General features: G+C 32.4%; 1 protein-coding gene across 3 annotated transcripts; it reads left to right on the forward strand.

Moving 5' to 3' along the window:
- The first annotated feature begins 4,901 nt into the window (after nt 1-4,901).
- On the forward strand, nt 4,902-18,530 carry LOC145098748 (protein REDUCED WALL ACETYLATION 4-like). Of its 3 annotated transcripts, none has more exons than XM_079036363.1 (16): nt 4,902-5,349; nt 6,550-6,641; nt 6,735-6,872; nt 6,957-7,013; nt 7,115-7,187; nt 7,283-7,441; nt 8,228-8,377; nt 8,853-9,108; nt 10,344-10,459; nt 10,540-10,626; nt 10,711-10,799; nt 11,605-11,667; nt 11,787-11,843; nt 11,947-12,043; nt 12,346-12,506; nt 18,139-18,530. In XM_079036363.1, exons 1-15 carry the CDS (start codon nt 5,317-5,319, stop codon nt 12,499-12,501), a joined length of 1,623 nt encoding a protein of 540 aa, XP_078892489.1. In that variant the 5' UTR covers nt 4,902-5,316; the 3' UTR covers nt 12,502-12,506; nt 18,139-18,530. The 3 variants fall into 3 exon arrangements, with proteins under 3 accessions (XP_078892489.1, XP_078892493.1, XP_078892484.1); XM_079036367.1 differs by lacking the exon at nt 18,139-18,530 and adding an exon at nt 14,356-14,737; XM_079036358.1 differs by lacking the exon at nt 18,139-18,530 and adding an exon at nt 13,342-13,741 and having other exon boundaries at nt 4,903-5,349.
- The last annotated feature ends 4,120 nt before the right edge of the window (nt 18,531-22,650 follow it).

A 22,650-nucleotide genomic window follows, 5' to 3' on the forward strand; every position in this document is an offset into this window, starting at 1 on the left:
TAAATTTTCCTGCCTATCCCTAGTACCTTGGGATATCTAGACGGGACCCTATCCCTAGTACCTCGGGATATATGGACGGGACTAACCATTCCGGAACCCAGCTGTCAGCACCAGTGGGCGATGAACATCTACGGATGCTTAAGGTTATTACTTTTATTAGGAGTCAATTACGGGACTAACCCTTCCTCCACCCTGCTGCTGCTACAAAGGACAATTGGACAATCTTCGGATGTTCATTAGGTTATATATGTCGTGTTAGCCCTAGTACCTCGGGATAACATTTACATATGTCGTGTTAGCCCTAGTACCTCGGGATAACACTTCCTTTAGTATATTTTCCTATTTACTTTATTTTGTGATAGGTTATACATTTCGCTTTATGCGATGGCATGTTAACCCTAGTACCTCGGGATAACACTTACATTAATACTTTTTCCTATTTACTTTATTTTGTGATATATTCACATAAACGATGAGTTTAGACTAATTACTGTTTGTAATAGTCAGAAAGAAGGAAAAACTATCATTTTACTTACAAAACATTCGGGTCTTGGTAGAAGACTACATTTCATACTAGTAGGAAATAAGGGATTTTCTAGAGTTTTCATACTTATATCAACCGTTTCCATTTAAAGAGTTACATAGCATACATAACAAATTTCCAAAACAAGACAATGACATCTAAACACTTATGAATTCACTAGCTTTAGGCTGATACTCGCTTTCAAAATAACTTGTATTCTCAGGTCATCAGTAGACAGGTACGATGGCCAGGTTTTGAGAAGACGGAGCACAGACAAGACTCGTCATTTATTTTGATTGTATATTTTGGTGTCTTATTACAATGAAAGAACACACATGTATTAAAACTTTACTTATAATGAAATGGATGATGTTGTTGCTTGTTTACTACTTTACACTGTTGTGATACTGTACATGACGTCCTCCATCCCGGAACGTTTCCGCTGTTCTTGGTTTTGGGGTGTGACATCGTTGACCGAACACAAAGTTTGACCAAAAACTAGACACTTGACCTAGTTGCTGACCGAGAACACTGGTATCCGTCGAAATCACTAAAACCTAACCGAGAGCTTGAGGATAACTGACGAAACATCCATACTTAATCGAAAACTCCCAAAAATACCGGAAACACGAAATCGGTATCTTAACAAAACCAATTTCAATCAAATTATCCAATAAAGTGAAGAACACGAAGAACAACAACAATAGTTTTTCTTCAAAAAGGACTTAAAACACCAAAAATACCAAAATAAATCTAAGAAACGTTTAATGTTTAGGCCAATTTAATTGATATCAATCCTTGCTCTGATACCAATTGTAAGACCCGATCTTAAGTATTAATCGAAGTCACTAGAATTGGTGCGGAATACCAATTCCAATGATTTGTGCAAAACAATTATATCGAATTAAGAACAAAGTTAACGAATCTTCAATGCACACTATATTAAATAATATTCTAGTACATAAGATTCTCAATTTCTCTCGATTCTCTCTTTCTCTCTAAACTCGATCTCTGCTTCTTAGAATTAACAACCCTTTACATGGATGAAAACAATACTATATATATACCTAGACCTAATTACAAAGGCCCAGCCCAAAACTCAACCGAAATCCTCATTAAGCCCGCCGAAATCACATGTTGATTTCGATCCAAACACCAACGAAAACATGGTATTTTCGGTCCTAGACCGAGAAATCTAAAACTCATCAAAAGTAAAGTATATATCATAAATCATGTCCTAACATAATCATAATCTCATCCCACGCCACCACCGATTCTTATAGTCTTCCAGACGAGATAATCCGAGATAATCCAAAATCCTTGCAATCTTCTTACTTTATCACAAACTGACTGCTAAACAAAAATTTCCATACATGAGCTTCATCCTTGATGACAATCCGAACTTGCTACACTCAATCCTTAAATATAAAACTTTTGGGTGACCTGCAACCTTATAATCTTGCATTCTGAATAAACAACTCTCCCCTGCTTGGAATTGACTAGATTTCGATGACTTCATAACCATTCAAAATTTTGGACCAATCCATACAATCACAAGAAATCCAACCATAAATAATCATTCAATACAGATCTAGAGTTGATTAAAATAAATACCATTCAACAGGTCATCAAGAGTTATAATTGAAAAAAAAAAAACATAAATGGAAGTACTGATGACGCCAACGAATGTTGTAGCCGATCGAACTGAAGAAGATAATATCTCAAACCCTGGCCTTTGGGACCCCATTCATCCCATGTCATCCATCCTACAACTACCAACTAAAGGTATTTGATCTAAAACCATCCCATCCACTCTCTATGGGTAATCACACTTGACATGGTTTGGCTGAAAGCAAATGAAACATACCCTTGACTCTTCCTGACTTTAGTCCCGGGTGTAGTTACCCTCCTGAATGCATCTAAAACATCCAGAAACTAATGCACAACAAATACCCTAATATGCCAAACCACACTTGCCACATAATTTGAGAATCCCCTGGTCTCCTAGCCGAGCATCAACTACTCTGATCTTCTTGATTGCTGCTACTAAAACATGAACTTGATCTTGCTTATGTTTTCGTTGCTGAGCCTCTAACACCAGTTCCATGTCAGGGGATGCCTCCACTAAATCGTAAAGAGTTTCATAACTAGAAATGATCATAAACTCTCGAATCTCCCCCTTCAACATATGATGGTAGCGAGTCATCCTCATCTCCTCTTGTTGCATAGCGTAGGAAAAGTAATGCTCTCTCTCTCTGAACTTGGTGGTTATCTCAGTCACCATCTCTATAGTCTGCTTAAGTGCCAAATACTCCTGAGCTAACTGTTGAACCCCAATCTTTGGTACAAACTCTCTCTTGAATCTAGTAACAAAATCCTCCCAGGTTATAGACTCAACCATACTTGTTTTGAGGTCTCGAACAACCTCGCGCCATAAATCCTTAGCTCCATCGCACAACAAACACGTTGTAAGTCTGATATTAGCCTTCGCCGACAAAATATAGAGAGAAAGGTACTCTCCATATTGGTGATCCAACGTATGCTGACGATGGGCTCCCTCCTCCCTATGAACCATGGAGCCCCACAAGCATCAAATTCCTTGACGGTGACCTCACAAGTCCATGGCTGACTAGCCTCCAACTCGGCTTATAGAATCCTGAAGCACTCGCCATCGCTAGAATCAACTCATCCTTGACTGTGTTGATTATACCAGACAAATCGTCTATTATGAACCTTGAAACCTCTATTGTGATGATGTCACAAACATCCCTCTCACTCAGATCTGAATTGAAATGCCTCAAGAAATGCCTCTACTAACATTACCGAAATGCCTCACGAATGAACAGTCGTACACAATCCAGAATATGATAGTCATTCTAATAAGTGTCTCTACCCTAAAACCACAACTAAACAAGGAGTATGTAATAAGGATGAATAAGAAATTCTAAGACTATCCGATTCTAATTATGTACAACCCTTACGTCAGTTGATTTACAATTCAATAATATCAACAAAATATTCCACAAACACATATTGCAATCAGCACATATACGACATACGAGGCATCTATACCAATCAGACAATTCTAACATGCAATTCCTGAACAGATCCTTGGCTTAAAGTCTATAATGTATATCAATCCATAACATAAATACATAACTATATGGTATACTAAGAATCACTTACTTTCTGAGCTCTGCCTGACTATACACATCACATCCTTTTCTTTATAAAATCCTTCTTAAAAACATTTTCTTGTAAAATATTTTACAAATCCTCAGTTTGAGTTCAAACACACTACATGACGCGCCCGAATCCCTTAAAATAAGGCTCTGGTACCAACTTGTAACGTCCCCAAATTTCAAAGGAGATTTTTTAATTTAAAGAAAGTTAACCAATTTAAACCTTTTTCTTAAAAGCAAGAAGTGACATTCATTTGTTCAAAACTCATAATATCAACAAAGTTGATTTACAAAACAACGGAAACGGAATCTTCGATTTGAGTGTACAGCCCTACCCAGCTCCTCTTCCCCCGTCCTTGTCCTCGTTGTAGAATTTTCGGATATCAAATTCAATTAAGTAAGAGGGGGATGACAACTTCCATATAGTTGGATGAGGCATAATTTCATCCCTCCATCGTCTCCTGTTTCTCTGTTCTGCTGTGATTGCAACTTCATCTCTACCAGGTAGAACTGGAAACCCTAGACGACATGTATATCTCTAAACCCAAGTGCACAGGTGGCGATGATGACATCCATTTTGCCTTCTCCGTATCACTTCAATACACACATACTAGGTGTGTATGTTTTATGTTTTTTTTGCTCCAATTGGTGTTTGTACAAGAGGGTAGTAATGGTGAATAAGGTGGTTGTCGATAGTGTTTCTGAGAATAAAAGAAGTGATGGTCGGATACTGATATTGTTTGTCAAAAAATTTAAGGGAAAATGGTTTAGAGTTTATTTTATTTTAATTTGTATGTTATTAATTATTGTAAGAAAAGTAAAATAAAAAAAAGAATAAAAATAGCATAACAGTCTTTTCATGTATCCAATAATGGATGAAACGTGCAAATTTAAAAGTAACAAAGAATGAGATATACAAGTTAATTTTTGAAAATAAAAACTAATTGTAAATATGAATCTGTGTAATTTACTCTATTCTTAATTTATATATTGAAGGACTTATTTGCAAAATATTGACACATTTTGATGGATGAGAAAATAATATTGATCCCTTCGATTGAAAAAAACAATTGTGTGTGATTTGTGGACTAGTAAACATATATTATCTCTTTCAATCCTCGGCCGACCCGACTCGACCCGGCCCAAACCAAGCACCAAAGATGATGTTAGAGAATGGAGAGGAGAGTGCAGTAGCTGTGAATTGTGATGTACGTATAAAAGTGTATACAAACACAACCACCGTTTAACGGTTAATTGAATTTATACAAGACAAAGACACCTCTTCCGATCTTCATTTCTTGAAGCAAACGACGACGTTAACTCCTACCCCACCCTACCAATACATTTCCTAGTTGTTGTTGCTTCAGATCTCTACCTTCTTCTCCACTAGTAGTTAGGGTTTCATTGTCTGATCTCGCTTTTCTATCTATATTATTAGTATTTCTCCAACTTATATACATATACTTGAGGAGATTCGTACTTGTACATCTGGATAGATCGAATCATCGATGCGAAAATTGAACTACGCATCGTGATTTGATTTGGGTTTCTTCTGCTCTGTTGTTAAGGCATTGGCGATTCCCGAATTGAAATCCGCTTGTTTCAATCAAAATGGTGGCTTCTGGACCTCTTACACCTGGCCAGGTAAAGATTTAACCACTGCATCTTAGGTTAAAAAGCTTATTTTGGTCAGTTAAATGACTCTTAAATCTCTGATCTGTTCTTAGTTCGTTTTGTAAATCCTGATTTTGGGATCCGTATGGATGTGCATTTGTTTGTTCTTTTGATCTAAATACCATTGATCGACTTTGATTAGATTGTAAAAGGAAGTTGATGAACTTCAAATTCATATAGTGTGGGCAAATGTGTGTGTTTTTCACTCTGAAGTATTTGTCAGTTAATGATCTCTGGTTGTTGATATGTATCATTGAAATTGACTACTGTTTTTGGGTTGGCTTACTTCTGCTTTGGTATTTTCGATATTTTGAACAACAATTTGTATTGGCATTATCTTGGAGACAGCAATCATGTCAGTGCTCTGATAACTTTTGAAGTGGCTTATTGTTGCTCCATACTGAAGATAGATAATGTATTAGCTAACAGTAGCTTTACCCCTTCAGCTCTGTGATTAGTGATTATTTATTGCAATACAATATTAGTCGAATCTTCACCATTTACCTCTTGTCCAATATCCCACCTAAGGCAAATCCATTAATCACCATTTTTATCTCATCAATGCAAATTCATCACACATTATATGGATCTAAGTATGTCATCTCATTCTGTCAATCTGTCAAGTCTGAGACATAGGATAGATCATATCTCTAGTTCTGGATCAGTTATTTAACTTCATGCATATGTTCAATAAGCCTCTTATTCTACAAACATATCCTTCTACATCTACAGGTTAATGTACTTGCTAAATGTTTCTAACCAATAATATCCCTGAATCCCTGATGTATAATTACTAATCTTGCACATACTACCAAATATCTTTATAATGTGTACTAGTTTCTTAGATCAATCTATACACAACATCTTAAGTGCTTACTTCTTTGCATACTAAAGTTGTTTCCAATGAGCTTGAGTTCAGTAAAATTTGTATCCCTTTAGAATACCAATCTGTGTGAGAAACAACAAAAAGAAAAGATTAGTTAAATGAATACTTTATTCGATGGCTTTTAATGTGAATTTTATACCATTTACTGTATAAGCTGGATGGAAACAGAACAACAGGAATAACAAACACATAAGTTTAGAGAGACCATACTTACTTTTTATTCAAAAGTAGTGTGAGACAATATAATAAGGTCTTTATTAAATGATTATATTATCATCTTGAAGGTGTCCTTTTTGCTTGGAATCATCCCTATATTTGTCTCTTGGATTTATTCTGAGTGGCTTGAATACAAGAAGTCTTCTTCCCCATCTAAACTGTAAGTTTCTTCATTCACTCTCACCTTCATTTATCTCTTATATCCATAAAAAAGAAAAAGAAAAAACACCTTACTCATGTATTTTGAAAGCAGACATTCAGACAATAGTTTGGTTGAATTGGAAACTGTTGCAACTAAGGAAGATGATCGAGTTGTTTTGCTTGAAGGAGGCCTCACAAAGTCTGCATCAATGAGACAACCTGCTGCTTCCATTAAAGCAAACTTAATTAGGTTAGTGTTATTCAACAATTAAGTAATAAAGATATATTTTTTCATTGAAAATTTTAATTACATTCTCCATATCTTGGTTTCTAGATTTGTTACAATGGACGAGTCCTTTTTACTTGAAAATCGAGCAACCCTAAGGGCAATGTAAGTCATGTTGCTTACTTTCTTGATGTTAGTTGTATTCTGATTTGTCTTTTTCTTTAATCTGAACAATTACATTTGATTTTACTATGTATATAATATAGGTCAGAATTTGGGGGAATTATATTCTATTTCTACTTATGTGATCGAACCCATTTGATTCCAGAATCTACAAAGGTACATAATCCTTCAAAATCCATTCTTCCTATTTCATTAAAAGACCAAAATACCCTCCCAGTTTTTTAATTATTATTATTATTTTTCTTGTGCAGAGCTACAATCGGGATCTTTTCCTGTTCCTATACAGTCTTCTTATCATTGTATCAGCAATGACTTCTCTTAAAAAACATGGTGACAAGTCAGCATTTTCAGGAAAATCAATACTTTATCTCAATAGACATCAAACAGAGGAATGGAAAGGATGGATGCAGGCAAGAATTTTGTTCAAAGTTTCTCATTTCCTAACCATTTGACTGTTTAAAAAAGGGTTAAATCTTATAAAAGATCTTATATATATTGTGTTTTTTTTTCCGGATTAAATCTCAACTTTTAATTTTTTTTTCCTGAAAAAGGCCTTGTATTTTTTCATTTTTTTCTGATCTGGCTCTTCTAGTCATTTTTTTTTCCAAAAAGACTTTTAAAACATGAGGGTTTTATCGAGAAAAACTAAAAAAGTTGAGGGGTTATTTGGAAACAGTTAGAAGGTTAAGGGTTTTTTTTGGAAAAAAAGACAAAGTTGAGAGTTTTTTGGAAAAAGTGAAAAAATATAAGGTCTTTTTCAGGAAAAGGGTTAATCTCATAAAACACCTTATATTTTGTGTTTTTCCAGATTAAACCTCAACTTTATTCTTTTCCTGAAAAAGACCTTCCATTTTTTCATTTTTTCCAATCTGTCCCTTTTAGTCATTTTTTTTTCCAAAAAAGCTTGTAAAACGTGAGGGTTTTTTTCGAGAAAATCTAAAAAAGTTAAGGGTTTATTTGGAAACAGTTAGAAGGTTGAGGGTTTTTTTCGGAAAAAAAGACAAAGTTGAGGGATTTTTTTTGGTAAAAATAAAAAAATAAGTCTTTTTCAAGGGGAAAAAAATAAAAACGAGGTTTAATCCGGAAAACACACAGAACATAAGGTTTTTTATGAGCTTAACCCTTTAAAAAAACAGTTATTTTGAATTTTGAAATTGATTATATCTTATTATTTTTTTTTGTTTAATGTGACACAGGTTCTGTTTTTAATGTATCATTACTTTGCTGCTACTGAGATATACAATGCCATTCGTGTTTTTATTGCTGCATATGTCTGGATGACTGGTTTTGGAAACTTTTCCTATTACTACATCCGAAAAGATTTCAGTGTTGCAAGATTTTCTCAGGTTATTCTTTTTTTTTTTTTTTTTTTTTTTTTTTTTTTTTTTATCTTTAATCTAACCAATCTTTTTAGATGACAATGATGACAAGGGCATTTCCGTCTTTTTCACATACATGTCCCACCTTTTTTGGTTGGACAAAAGATTGCAATTATTTTAGGGTTAATCTCAAAAAAGAACTTATATTTTGTGTTTTTTTCCGGATTAAACCTCAAATGTGAGGTTTTTTTCCAGAAAAAACTAAAAAAGTTGAGGGTTTATTTGGAAGCATTTAGAAGGCTGAAAGGCTTTTTTTTTTCCGGAAAAAAAAACAAAGTTGAGGGCTTTTTCGGAAAAATGAAAAAATACATCTTTTTCAGAAAAAAAAAAATTTAATTTGAGGTTTAATCCGGAAAAACAACAAAGTATAAGGTCTTTTATGAGATTAATTAACTCTTTGGATTCAGCTAATAGTATTTTCTTTTTCTTTTTGTTGTTGCAGATGATGTGGAGGCTGAATTTTTTTGTGGCATTTTGTTGTATAGCTCTTAACAATGATTATATGCTCTATTATATATGTCCTATGCATACCCTTTTTACCCTTATGGTTTATGGAGCACTTGCTATTGGAAGCAAATATAATGAGATAAGATCAGTGATGATTATGAAGCTCATTGCATGCTTTCTTGTTGTCATTTTGGTGTGGGAAGTTCCTGGAGTATTTGACTTAGTGTGGGGCCCTTTTGCATTCATATTAGGTATGTTTTAATGTTTTTTCTTCCCCTTAATGCATGCTAATTTGCTATTTTTTACAAGGGCTTTTGACATAAAAGTCCTTAAGTTTGTCAGGTTTTGTTGGTTTTGTTCTTTCTACAAATCTTGTATGTTTTTACCCTAAGTATGTTTTTTCAAATTTGCAAAAAAAAAAAACCCTTAAGTTTACAAATCTTATATGTTTTTATATTCTAATTATGTTTTCCAAATTTGACATGAAAGTCCTTAAGTTTGTTAAATTTTGTCGGTTTTGTCCCTGGGCACCTTCTGTTATAGGTAGCAAGGGCAAAAATGAAAAAAACTTGGCAAACTTTGGGCATTAATGAGAAAAAAATCGTCACAGGGACTAAAGTGACAAAACTTGTCAAACTTAAGGACTTTTATGTCAAAAGCCCTTTTTATAGTCATTAAGTTTAATGGGCTAAGCATTTAATTTGGACAACTATACATGGTTGTTTCTTTTTGACTTAATCTGGAAATAATGACTTAATTGGTTAAGCCAAAAAAACATGGCTTAATGAATATTATGGAATTCTTTTTTTTTTTGGAATGTAAGGGTAAAATGGTCATTTCATTTAATTCAATGACTTAATTGGTTAAGCCAAAAAAACTTGGCTTAATGATTAGGGTTGATCTCAAAAAAGACCTTATATTTTGTGTTTTCTTTTTCCGGATTAAACCTCAACTTTATTTTTTGCCTGAAAAAGACCTTGCATTTTTTCATTTTTTCCGAAAAAGCCCTCAACTTTGTTTTTTTTTTTTTTTTCCAAAAAAAACCCTTAACCTTCTAAATGCTTCCAAAATAAACCATCAACCCTTTTTTTGTTGAAAAAACCTTCACATTTAAAAAAATGGCTAAAAGGGCCAAATTGGAAAAAATGAAAAAAACACAAAAGACAAAAAATAAAGTTAGAGGTTTAATCCGGAAAAAACACAAAATATAAGGTCTTTTTTGAGATTAAACCTAACGATTTTTTTTTTTAAAAGAATTTAAGGGTAAAATGGTCATTTAATTTAAATTCAGATGGTTTATTTGGTCTAGAAAAGAAACAGACAATATTTATACATCACTTAATCCATATAACATCATTATCCATTCAGCCACTTTACCAATATATGACTTATGGGAAAAAAAGAAACAACTCTTTAATCTTGTAAACTATATATGAGTGTTTCTTTTAAAGTATTATTTATTTATTTATTTATTTTTCTGTTACAGGTTACAGTGATCCTGCAAAACCAGATCTCCCTAGGTTACATGAGTGGCATTTTAGATCTGGGCTAGATCGATACATCTGGATTATTGGAATGATTTATGCATATCTTCACCCTAATGTATAAGCTTTTAAAAACTTTAACACCTACATAATATTTTTATAAAAATTATATTATATAATATATTATTATAATCTCAGGTTGAAAAATGGATGGAAAAACTTGAGGAGTCAGATAGCAAGAGGAGACGCACTGTTAAGGCATCCATTGTTTCTGTAGCTGTTTTGGTTAGTCTCTATCCGCTTCAGGGGTATTTATGTCTTTTGCATATATGAGAGAATTTATGGGCTTATGATAATTTTTTTTTTCAGGGGGGTTATATGTGGTATGAGTATATATACAAGTTGGATAAGGTTACATACAACAAATATCATCCCTACACATCATGGATACCTATAACGTGTGTAATTAATTTTATTTTTTTATTTTACCTTTTTTATTATTATTATCTGGTAGAAAATATTTTGGTAGTATTTGAGAAAAAAGCTGTTTTTTGTTTTTTTGTGATGGAATGGAATGAATCATTCTTGAAGGAATGTGATTCATTCCATCATAATATTGAATGAAAAATTGTTATATATATATTATATAACCCATTATTATTTATCTAATATTTAAATGACAAAAATGTTTGGGTTAATCTAAAAAAAAAACCTTGTATTTTGTGTGTGTGTGTTTTTTTTTTCCGGATTAAACGTCAAATTTATGGTTTTTTTGAAAAAAATTTGTATTTTTTCATTTTTTCCGAAAAGCCCTCGACTTTGTATTTTTTTTCTGAAAAAAACCTTCAACCTTCTAAATGCTTCCAAATAAACCTTCAACTTTTTTTAGTTTTTCTCGAGAAAAAAACCTAACGTTTTACAAATTTTTTTTGGCAAAAAATGATTAAAAGGGCCAGAAAAAATGAAAAAATACAGTGTTTTTTTAGGCAAAAAATAAATGTGAGGTTTAATCCGGAAAAAACACAAAATATAAGGTTTTTTTTTTTTTTTTTTTTTTTTTTAGATTAACCCAAAATGTTTTTCATTTTATAAGTTTCATGATTTTAATTAAATTGTAATTTACTCTCTAAATATAACAGAAAAAGGTTTTCTTTTATAATAATCTTATTTGGGTTTTAATGAGGTTTTGTAATGCTAAGTTTTTTATTTAATAAAAAAATTCAATACTCACAATTACATAATCCACAAACTTCCTCTTTTCAGTGTCTACATTTGCTTGAGGAATTTCACTCAACATCTTCGTAATTACTCATTAACTCTATTCGCGTAAGCTCTCTTTAACTTCCACTTTCCAAGAACTATATTTACTAAAATACCCTTCCACATATTCCTTTCTATATCAAGTCATTAACAATACAATCATTCTTTTTTCCATTTTCTTATAGGTGGCTTGGTAAGATCACTTTAGAGACATACATTTCTCAATTCCACATCTGGCTAAGGTGACTACAACCCACAATTCTTTTCAAAATATAAATTTAATTTTTTCCAAAAAAAAATAATTTCTTTTTTCTTTCTTGGAAAAAAATTTACAATGGTGTGTAGATCGGATATCCCCAATGGACAACCAAAGTGGCTTCTCTCATTCATCCCAAATTATCCAATGCTCAATTTCATGCTTACAACCGCACTCTATGTCTTGGTGAGCAACTTATCCTTTCACCTTTCTAATTAAGGAAACCAGACTCATGACAAGGGCATTTACGTCTTTTCCATATACAAGAAACTTAGGGAAAGTCCCTGTCCCACACTCCCATTTTGGGCATCAGTCTTGGTCCCTGTCCAATACATGTCAAACACAGTATAAAACAGTATAAGCCTGTCATGTCATGTCATGTCATTTCATGTTCTGTACTTCTGTTCTGACATGTCCTGTAAACAATAGGGTGTAAATAAACTAATTTTTATGACTGATTTATTTATTTATTTTGGTTGTTGGTGTAGATATCTTGTAGGCTGTTTGAATTGACGAATACGTTGAAATCGGTTTTTATACCAACGAAAAACGACCGACAATTGCTTTACAATTTTCTTGCTGGAACAACAATTTTTGCGGGTTTATACTTCATTGCATTCATTGTTGTTCAGATTCCTCAATAACTTTGGTAAGCCCTTCAAAACTATATCTGCATGTGTTAGGGTTTAGGGTTTAGGGTTTACGGTTTCAGTATTAAATACTTTGGGGAACTTCGTATGTGTACATTTTATTTTTAGGCTATGTTTGGCGTATTAGCTGAAAAGCTAGCTGGTAGCTGCTATCAGCTTATAAGCTAGCCAATAAAAAATGACGTTTGGTAAAAGCTAACTGAAAGATATAAAATGACATAAAAGACCATTTAGAAAAATATGATGTTTATAACTAATTAATGGTATATTTTGGGAAATTTGAAAAATGCTCCTGAAGAACTAGTCAAGTAACTTTTTAAAAAGCTAGTTTTTGCTTTGCCAAACATGATAACTTAATAAAGCTAGAAAATGTTATTACATAAAGGGTTGATATAAAAAAAGACCTTATATTTTGTGTTTTTTCCGGATTAAACCTCAAATTTATTTTTTGCCTAAAAAAACACTGTATTTTTTCTGGCCCTTTTAGTCATTTTTTTCCGAAAAGAATTGAAAATTGTGGGTTTTTTCGAGAAAAACTAAAAAAGTTGAGGGTTTTTTTGAAAGCATTTAGAAGGTCGAGGGTTTTTTTCTTGAAAAAAAAAAAATACAAAGTTGAGGGTTTTTCTGGAAAAAATAAAAAAAATACAAGGTTTTTTTCAGGCAAACAATAAATTTGAGGTTTAATCCGGAATAAAACAAAATATAAAGTATTTTTTAAGATTAACCCTTATAATAACTAAATTGTTTTTAAATAAATCAATTTATGATGTTTTACGCTTTTGACCTATTTCCATTGTAGCTAAATTTTTAGTTATTCCGATTTTTAATTTACAGGCACGATGGGCCATATTTCTTGTTTACAAACACGAAACAAATATACATGGAGCACAAAAATCCATCTATACATCTAAACTTGACACGTGTCTCCAACAATTTTGGAGAAAATCGTGACCGTTGATTTCCAATAGTCTACATATTTGGATGCTTTCGCCCTTTTGAAACGTTAGCGAGCAATTAAGATGTCATAGTAAAAAAGTAATTCTTTTGTAATTTTTTCAATTTGTGTACTTTAGTTTGTTGAAAATGAAGCCAAAAAAAAAAAACATGTAAGTATTTGTAATTTAGATTTGTGGGAAAGTATTTGGAAACAAAAAAGGAAGCCATTGGCTCATGTTTTGTATTGCATTATTAAAGGTTCAATATCATGCTTTTGGGGGTTTTTTAGTGGGTCAAATTTGTTTTTATTTTTTTTACTAGTATAAGTAATGTACTTTATTTCTTATTGATATTAGCTAAAGTACATACTTTTTTACCCATAGTAGTAGTAACGTAGTTGTACTGTTTTTGTAGGTAATAACAAGTAACAGTATATGATCTTATTATTTATGTACAATGCCAAATGTTTTAAGTTTTTATATACATGATATTTTTTTAATAATATTTTTACAGGTGATACCAATATATAAAATGAAACCGTAAGCATCTTAAAATTTAGGGATAATGACTTTAAAATGGTAATATATTTGGGAGGTTATCTACTATTTGGGTTTAGGGCTTATTTTTCTAGTTTTCAACTTTGGGAAACTCTTCGAATTTTTAATAGAGAAAAACTTAAATCTATGGGTATAGAGTGAGCAAATCACATTATCTATGGGTATTGAGAACATTTAATAGCTAGATACATGAAAATGAGAGCATTTCATAGTTGGGGTAGTTGTAAAATCGTAGATCTGCTATTATACAAGTATCTGATGCACAAACAAATTGTGCATCAGGACTTGTACATTCGAAGATATCTGCTAAAATGGGAATATATAAGTTGCTAATGCAGAAGACATGTATTTTCAGGTTGTACATTCATAGATATACCTTCATCTGAGAAGTTAGAAGCTACTGATACACAGTGACGGATCCAGAGCAAACATTAACCGGGGTCCATAACGATAAAAATATTGAAAATAAGAAAAAAAAAATCTGAAATTTGAGGTCATGTTAAGGTTTTTTAAGCAAAAACAATGGTGTCCAAAGTTTTTAAGTAGGATGTCACTATGTAATTCTATAAAAAATATGTATTTTTCTATTAAAAATTTGAATGGACCCACCATCAAGTGGGGCCATGCACCGCACTTGTTATATACTGCATCCGCCACTGCTGATACACAATTACCTGCAATTTGTGCATTAGAAACTTATACCTTTGATTTTTTTTGTGTAAAATGTTTATCGTTTATTTTTTCGCGCCTTAATTACAATTTGCAATCTATATCGTTTTTTTTCGACAGAATTTATATTTGTTGTACAGGTTTTCAAGTGATTTTTTTTGTCAAATATTATATATACCCGTTTAACGACTTGTTTAATTCCAGCACATCGATAAAAATTTTAAAACGGTCGTTAATGTCAAATGATCGGATAATAAATTATTGGAAGCAATCGATAGATTGGAAAATGTGCGACGTTACCAAATACAAACCAAACAAGTGGTAATCAGATTTAATATGAACAATATTTAGTGGTGTGAAAATGGCAATTTAAGCCGTTTTTTTTTTAAATTATTTTTTATTTTTTATAATGAGACATAATTTGGAGCTAATTAAGTATACCTTTCCGATAAATGTCATAGTCAACTATTTCAGATTTCATAGTTAACCTTAACAAATTTATAGTTAAACCTAAGTATTTTTTTTGAAATAAAAAATATTCACCTCCAAATAGCAGATGAATGCAGAAAAAATCACAGATAGCTCCACCCCATTTGTTATTTGGTGACAAATTTCTAAAGAAAAGGCTTTTATAGAATGTGTCAAACCCAACCCCAAATAGCAAGACCCCTCTCCCAAATCGCAAATAGTATAAGCAAATAGCAGATGAGGACTAGCCATATGCGATTTGAGTTTATAGTTTATGAAATTTCGTTTTTTAGGCTATTTTTTACAAAATCATTGTTTTTTTCCTAAATTAGTAATTTTCTCTTTATATTTGTTTATACAAAAGGTGCAAAATAGTACAAGGGGTATGGGAGTCTCTTTGGTAATTTAATGAGAATTGCTTAAGGGTTTCAAGGTGTATGAATTTTATATGTTTTTTTAAATGAAAGAACTAAAATTTGGGACTATTACCAAAAGTTATACTCACTTGTGTTGTCACTTCCTTGTGTAGGTTATCAAGAATTCAATGAGGAAGGACAATATGCTGCATTTTTTAAATGGTGATGGGATTAAGTAAAAAAAAGCTACAACATTGTACCATGTACTATAGCGATCACAGGTGAGGTTGAATTGAATGTCAATGCTAGTCATGTGGTTCGAGGCATTGCAACGGTAACTTGGTCTAAGGCAAAATACATCAAATTTAACAATGACATTACAAAACTTTAGAATATTCCGTTAAAGCCTTTTACCCGGTAGTCAATCCTTTTTATCCAATGATTTTTACATTAAAGATCTCGTAACTATCCGGTGGTTCTTTGTTTTACATGACAAATTAGAACCATTACCCAGTGGATTTTAGCTTTATAGAAGATTTTGTGTTCTCTTGGACATATTTATTTGAAGACTTTGTACAATTGTCTTGGGAGAGCGGTGTTTAAAATCATCAAAAATTTTATTTTTATTTTTGTTTATCATTTAAACATTTAGGGGAGAACTATTGGATATTGAAATGTTTGACAAATGAATTATTAATTTTGACCTAGTAGTTTTAGGGTTTTTCAGATTTTAAAAAATAGCTTAGTTTGAGCCTCCTTATAATCATAGATCTGAGCCTCCTTTTTACTCCTTATTTACATTTTTGCCATAGATAGAGAAAATGAGAGTTCATCTTTTCTATGTAATATTTCTCCAATGTGATCAAATAGGATGATTATATGATTGTAGAAATATTTGATGAATTTCTGAGATTGATTCATCTGCTATTCTTGATTTCCGCATCGTCATCTAATATCTGGTGAACTCCCATACAAGAGATAATTCCACTGCATGATTTCTTTTTTGTTGACCGTTGGAAATGAATAAATTTACATTTTTTTTCTTTTTCTCCACTTTAAATAAACAATATACCGTTCATTCTATATACCACAACACAAACACCCAAACACCAAAAACCTCTATATATTTTATATACTAAATTCAACTTGTCATCTTCACCTTTCACTTCATCGGATATGTTGGCTTTGTAGGAATCGATGTTTATCTTGAATGTTATGCATACAACACTCACTTTTCAACAAGAAAACCAAGCTGAAAGTTCGGGTTCAAAAACCAGAAAGAAACCCATTAAAAAGAAATTGTGTGGCTAGATACAAAAATCTTATAAAAGACTACTTTGCTGATGATGTCATCTATGCTATAAAATTTAGAGGTCGGTTCCAGGTGAGGAAATAAATATTCCTACACATCGTTTATGATGTAATTATTGATTTCCATTTTTTAACTGAAATGGGATGCAAGAGGCACACAAGATTTCTCTCTAATTCAAAAGTATACATTGGTAATTTGTCAACTAGCATTCAGTATGGGAGTGGACTCATGAGTCGAGTATTTGACGATATTAGAGCTAATTACACAAAAATGTCTTTTCAAGTTTGCTAAAGTTGGGATTATCCATGACTACGACCAATATTTTCGGAAACCTATAATTAATGGCGTCCACCAACCGTATACGAGACATGAAGACAAACATGGGGTCCCTAGAATGCTTGGTAGTATTAATTGTAAAAATTGGGGATAAGTAATGTGCCCTAATCCGTGACGTGGTTAGTTTCATACAAGGTGATCAGAAACAACCGATGACAATTTTAGAAGCAGTGGCGTCACTTAATCTTTGAATATATGAAATAAATTTTTTGGCGCTTTGAGTGCCAACAATGACATTAATGTTCTATACTAATCTTTGATATTTAAAGACATCTACCTTAGGAAATCTATGATGTGACGTTTCAAGTGAATGGAACATCATACAAGTGTTTATAATGACGTTTGGTAAAAGCTAGCTGAAAGATATAAAATGACATAAAAGACCATTTAGAAAAATATGATGTTTATAACTAATTAATGGTATATTTGGAAAATTTGAAAAATGCTCCTGAGGAACTAGTCAAGTAACTTTTTAAAAAGCTAGTTTTTGTTTTGCCAAACATGATAACTTAATAAAGCTAGAAAATGTTATTACATAAAGGGTTGATATAAAAAAGACCTTATATTTTGTGTTTTTTTCGGATTAAACCTCAAATTTATTTTTTGCCTAAAAAAACACTGTATTTTTTCATTTTTTCTGGCCCTTTTAGTAATTTTTTTCCGAAAAGAATTGAAAAATGTGGGTTTTTTCGAGTAAAACTAAAAAAGTTGAGGGTTTTTTTGAAAACATTTAGAAGGTTGAGGGTTTTTTTCTTGAAAAAAAAAAATACAAAGTTGAGGGTTTTTCTGGAAAAAATAAAAAAAATACAAGGTTTTTTTCAGGCAAAAAATAAATTTGAGGTTTAATCTGGAATAAAACAAAATATAAAGTATTTTTTAAGATTAACCCTTACAATAATAACTAAATTATTTTTAAATAAATCAATTTATGACGTTTTATGCGTTTGACCTATTTCCATTGTAGCTAAATTTTTAGTTTCCCGATTTTAATTTACAGGCACGATGGGGTCCATATTTTTTGTTTACAAACACGAAACAAATATACATGGAGCACAAAAATCCATCTATACATCTAAACTTGATACGTGTCTCCAACAATTTTGGAGAAAATCGTGACCGTTGATTTCCAATATCTGGATGCTTTCGCCCTTATGAAACGTTAGCAAGCAATTAAGATGTCATAGTAAAAAAGTAATTCTTTAGTAATTTTTTCAATTTGTGTACTTTAGTTTGTTGAAAATGAAGCCAAAAAAAAAACATGTAAGTATTTGTAATTTAGATTTGTGGGAAAGTATTTGGAAACAAAAAAGGAAGCCATTGGCTCATGTTTTGTATTGCATTATTAAAGGTTCAATATCATGCTTTTGGGGTTTTTTTAGTGGGTGTTTTTACTTTCTTTTACTAGTAAATGTATATACTTGTCTATCCATAATATTAGTAATGTAGTTGTACTGTTTTTGTGGGTAATAACAGTATGTAACCTGAAATAATTGTGATTTATACAAGAATATAATTGTTCTTTTAATCGGGAAATGAAATCTTTTAATGGAAAGAAAGGATTTCGACATGGGTAATGGTATAGAAAGTTATTATCTTTAATTACCTCTTTTGTTTTTATACCCTTGGGTTAAAAGCTCATTGATGTTTTTTTATCGATCATTAATTATTAAAGTAATGCACTTATCAATTTGTGTTTTGAAAATAAAAAAAGCGAAAAATACTAATAAATAAGTTTTTGAACATTGGAAATATATTGTGTTATTGTGTTGCTTGTCTTACAATATGAACTCCACCATGATATTAAAACAAACTGCAATTTTATAATGAACGCACATAAAATCCATTTTGTGACTATTAATCCGTTGTATAGAACACTTTGCAATTTATATCGTGCATCTCTCTCTCTCTCTCTCTCTCTCTCTCACACACACATAACTTGTACCACGAATGTTACTTGAACCTGAAAACATAAATCTCTACTACATCAGACAAACATGCCTAATGAGTTATTCTATCTTCTTTGATTATCTTTGTTTTCATTTCGATCTCATACTCCGAGATCTAATCTCTTTCTTTAATAGCGTATATTGTTATTCTTTCTTCTTTCAATTACCGCTTCTTCTATTTTCTAATATTTCTTTCTACTCTTTCTCACCTCATCTATCTCTTTCTCTGCCGTCTACTCTGTTTCTCATAATCTTCTCTTTGCATCTCCTACTCTTTCTAACCCTATTCTTATGCTCTTATCATGCTCTACATATACTATATCTCCATCTCTTTTCTACTATGTCTTTTCCATGCTCTATCTCTTCTCTTTTCATCTTTCGATACTCTTCTATATGCTCTATGCATGCTCTTCTCTATCTCTTTCTCTGCTTTTTCTCATAGCTCCCACTCTTAGCATGCCTTTTCATACTCTGTTTACTCTTCCTCTCTCTCTCTTTCTCTCTCCCTATATATATATATATATATATATATATATATATATATATATATATATATATTCTTAACTCTAATGTCTCCACATTCTTTTCTCATCTAGACCCAACAGTCACATCTCACACTCAAATCTCATCTATCCTCTAAGGGAAACAACATCCCACTTCATTTCTAGGTGAACTCATCCAGACTTACTCTTCTCTTTTATGATCCATTGTGGATCCTTAATCTTTCTTCTTATCTTGAATTCCTCATGGGTTTCTTGCTCTTAATCCCTTGTAGATTTCATCTAACTTCTCAAAAGAACTCTCTTGTTTTGTTTCACTCATGGAAACTTGCTCTACCTTCGCTAATCATATACAATCTAGATTCCCACATGAATCATCTATCTACATCCCCAAATGGGACCCTTATCTCTTTCCTCGCATAGATATAAACTCATCCCCTAAGGGATATACTCATGTCCCCATAGGAACCATACTCTTGTCCTCGAAGGAACCATACTCTTGTCCCCGAAAGAACTACACTCTTTTTAACATCTATATCTCTATCGCTTGACTCATTACATGATACTAGTCTAATGGATAATCTATATCTTTATCTCATTAAGAGATCTTCTATTTCTCATCTAGTACTTAACTCATTAAGTACTTAATCTATATCTATGTCCATTAACATTTAGGCATTCTACACAATACTGTGACAACCTGAAATTTTTTGCCTTGTAAGTCCAGCCAATCGAGAGTCAGACTTAAGTTCATTGCCTTCCATCCTTGTTAAGGGTCATTTTAATGAGTTCTAAGCTTAGTACATTCAAGGAATAAAGTGTTAGGAAGTACCTGCTAGAGTCACTATACAACATTCAAGCCTTAAACACCACCAAAAGGAGTTCGTGGCCACAACACATGAGTTTACGGCCGTAAACTCATGGTTGGCCGTAACCCCCCCCCCCTTAAGTCTCATTTCCTTCACTTTTCTTTCATTCTTACACTTCCAACTCAAGAAACTTCCATTCCCTCTCAAGTATCATCGAGCCTTTCACTTTGATCTTCAAAAACGTAAGTGTTTTTTCCATCATTGAGTTGTTATTCTTCTTAATCATGTATCATCCTTTGATTCCATCCACAAAAATCAACTCTTTTGTCTAGATCTCCATAATCATCATCTTTCACCAAGAACACCAAGAACATACACTTGTTCTTGGTGGCCGAAAACTCCTCAAAGGCCCTCAAAAGTGTGATTATTCCATCTATCATCTAGTTAGACATGTTAAACACTAGATCATAGTCTTGAAACATCATCAATCTCATAAACTTCATGAGTTTACGGCCGTAAACTCTTGGTTATGGCCGTAAACCCATGATTTAGACACCTTTTTGGCCGCAAACCCTTCTCATACCCAAGCATTAGACCCTGAACCCTAATGGATGATAGATAGGACCTTAAACCACCCTTTTTTGCATAATGTTCATGAGTTTACAGCCGTAAACTCCTTGCTTGGCCGTAAACTCATCTATCTTGGCCGTAAACACCAAGTATATGGCCGTGAACCCTCTTTTATACAATCACATGTGATTTAACCCTTCATTTCAAGTGTTTCCTAGTCCCTAAGGTTGTTTCCTTTCATATTAGTTGTTTAAAACACTAAATTCATGATATGCCATTATATGTCATTAGGACTTGTTTGTGTCTCGGGAATACATTCGTGGAACTTCTCATCCTTAAGAAAATCTTCGATTGAATCACCCACATAAGGTGAGTTCATACCCCTATAATCAATCTTTTAAAATGTTTTAAATGCTTTTAAGAGGCAAGGGGGGGGGGGGGGGGGGAATAGAAGTTGAACACAATGTTAATTGTGTAAATGTTTTGTTATAAACATCTTTTAAAGGATTGCTTATGTTTTATTAAGTGATCAAAATGTTTCAAAAACTCTTTTAAACTTATGTTACTTTATAGTTTACAAAACTCCGTTTTTAAAGTACAATCATAACTTAGTAGATAAAATGAGTCTTTTCTTCAAGTCAATATCAGATCAAGTAATCATACTAGTAAACTATAATAGGTATAGTTTAGGGGTTCAGTTCACACTAGAACATAGAGAACATACTATAAAGAGAAACACGGAGAAAGATACAATACACGATAATAGAGAGAACATGCTAAATACTATAATAGAAGAACAAATCATGATTAACAGCATTATACCAATGATCACTAACTCATTGTTCTAAACAAAAGGTGATAATAGATGTGGTATACAAGAACAAGATAACTTTAATGTGAGACTACTTCATGGCTTAGTAATTTGTTTGCTGAAGTCGCGTTTTGTAACCAGAATCTCTTGGAGGGAGAGCGTATAGTATGGGTAAACCCACATCATATTTTGACATTAATAAAACGAGCTAGTTTTATGGTATTCAATACTTCAGTGGAGTCAATTTAAAAGACAATTGCAAACTTACATCAATACAAGCGACAAGCAGAACGGTCGAGTCATAGTACATTCAGTAGAAAGGAGCCTATAATGTTAACTTTATGATTCCTTAGTGCATACATCAGGGATATATATTAATCGGATCCTATAGACAGTAGAATGTGTTATTTTCGATTCATTTCCTGTTCCTTTGTGACAACCTGAAATTATTCCGTCACTGTAACCCGTTCCCGTTAATAAAACCCGTTTGTATTTCAATTTTTCCGTTAACTTTGGATTAAGTTAATCAAATTGAGACTTTTATTATGGCTTCATGAGTGTCCAAACACATTAGAAACACGTGAAAACACCTTCGATATTTATTTGGAAATTTTTTAATTACGACCACGTCGGGTTATGACAACTTAATCGGGTACGACCATAAGCCCCGTGTAACGTTAGTATCGGGTAGATTTCCATCGGGCCTCAAACTCAAACCCTATATAAGGGTGAGTAGACTTCATTTGAAGCTTTTTCACTCTCTCTCACTACTCTCTCTCTCTCTCTAAAATCCAAGTTTTGATCCAAAAACACCCATTTCAAGCTCCAATTTGGTAAGTAATCCATCCTAGCTGATAGTGTAGCTTGATTAAC

This window comes from Lactuca serriola, chromosome 1 (assembly GCF_051521515.1).
Source record: "Lactuca serriola cultivar US96UC23 chromosome 1, Lser_US96UC23_V15, whole genome shotgun sequence".
Lineage (NCBI taxonomy): Eukaryota > Viridiplantae > Streptophyta > Magnoliopsida > Asterales > Asteraceae > Lactuca > Lactuca serriola.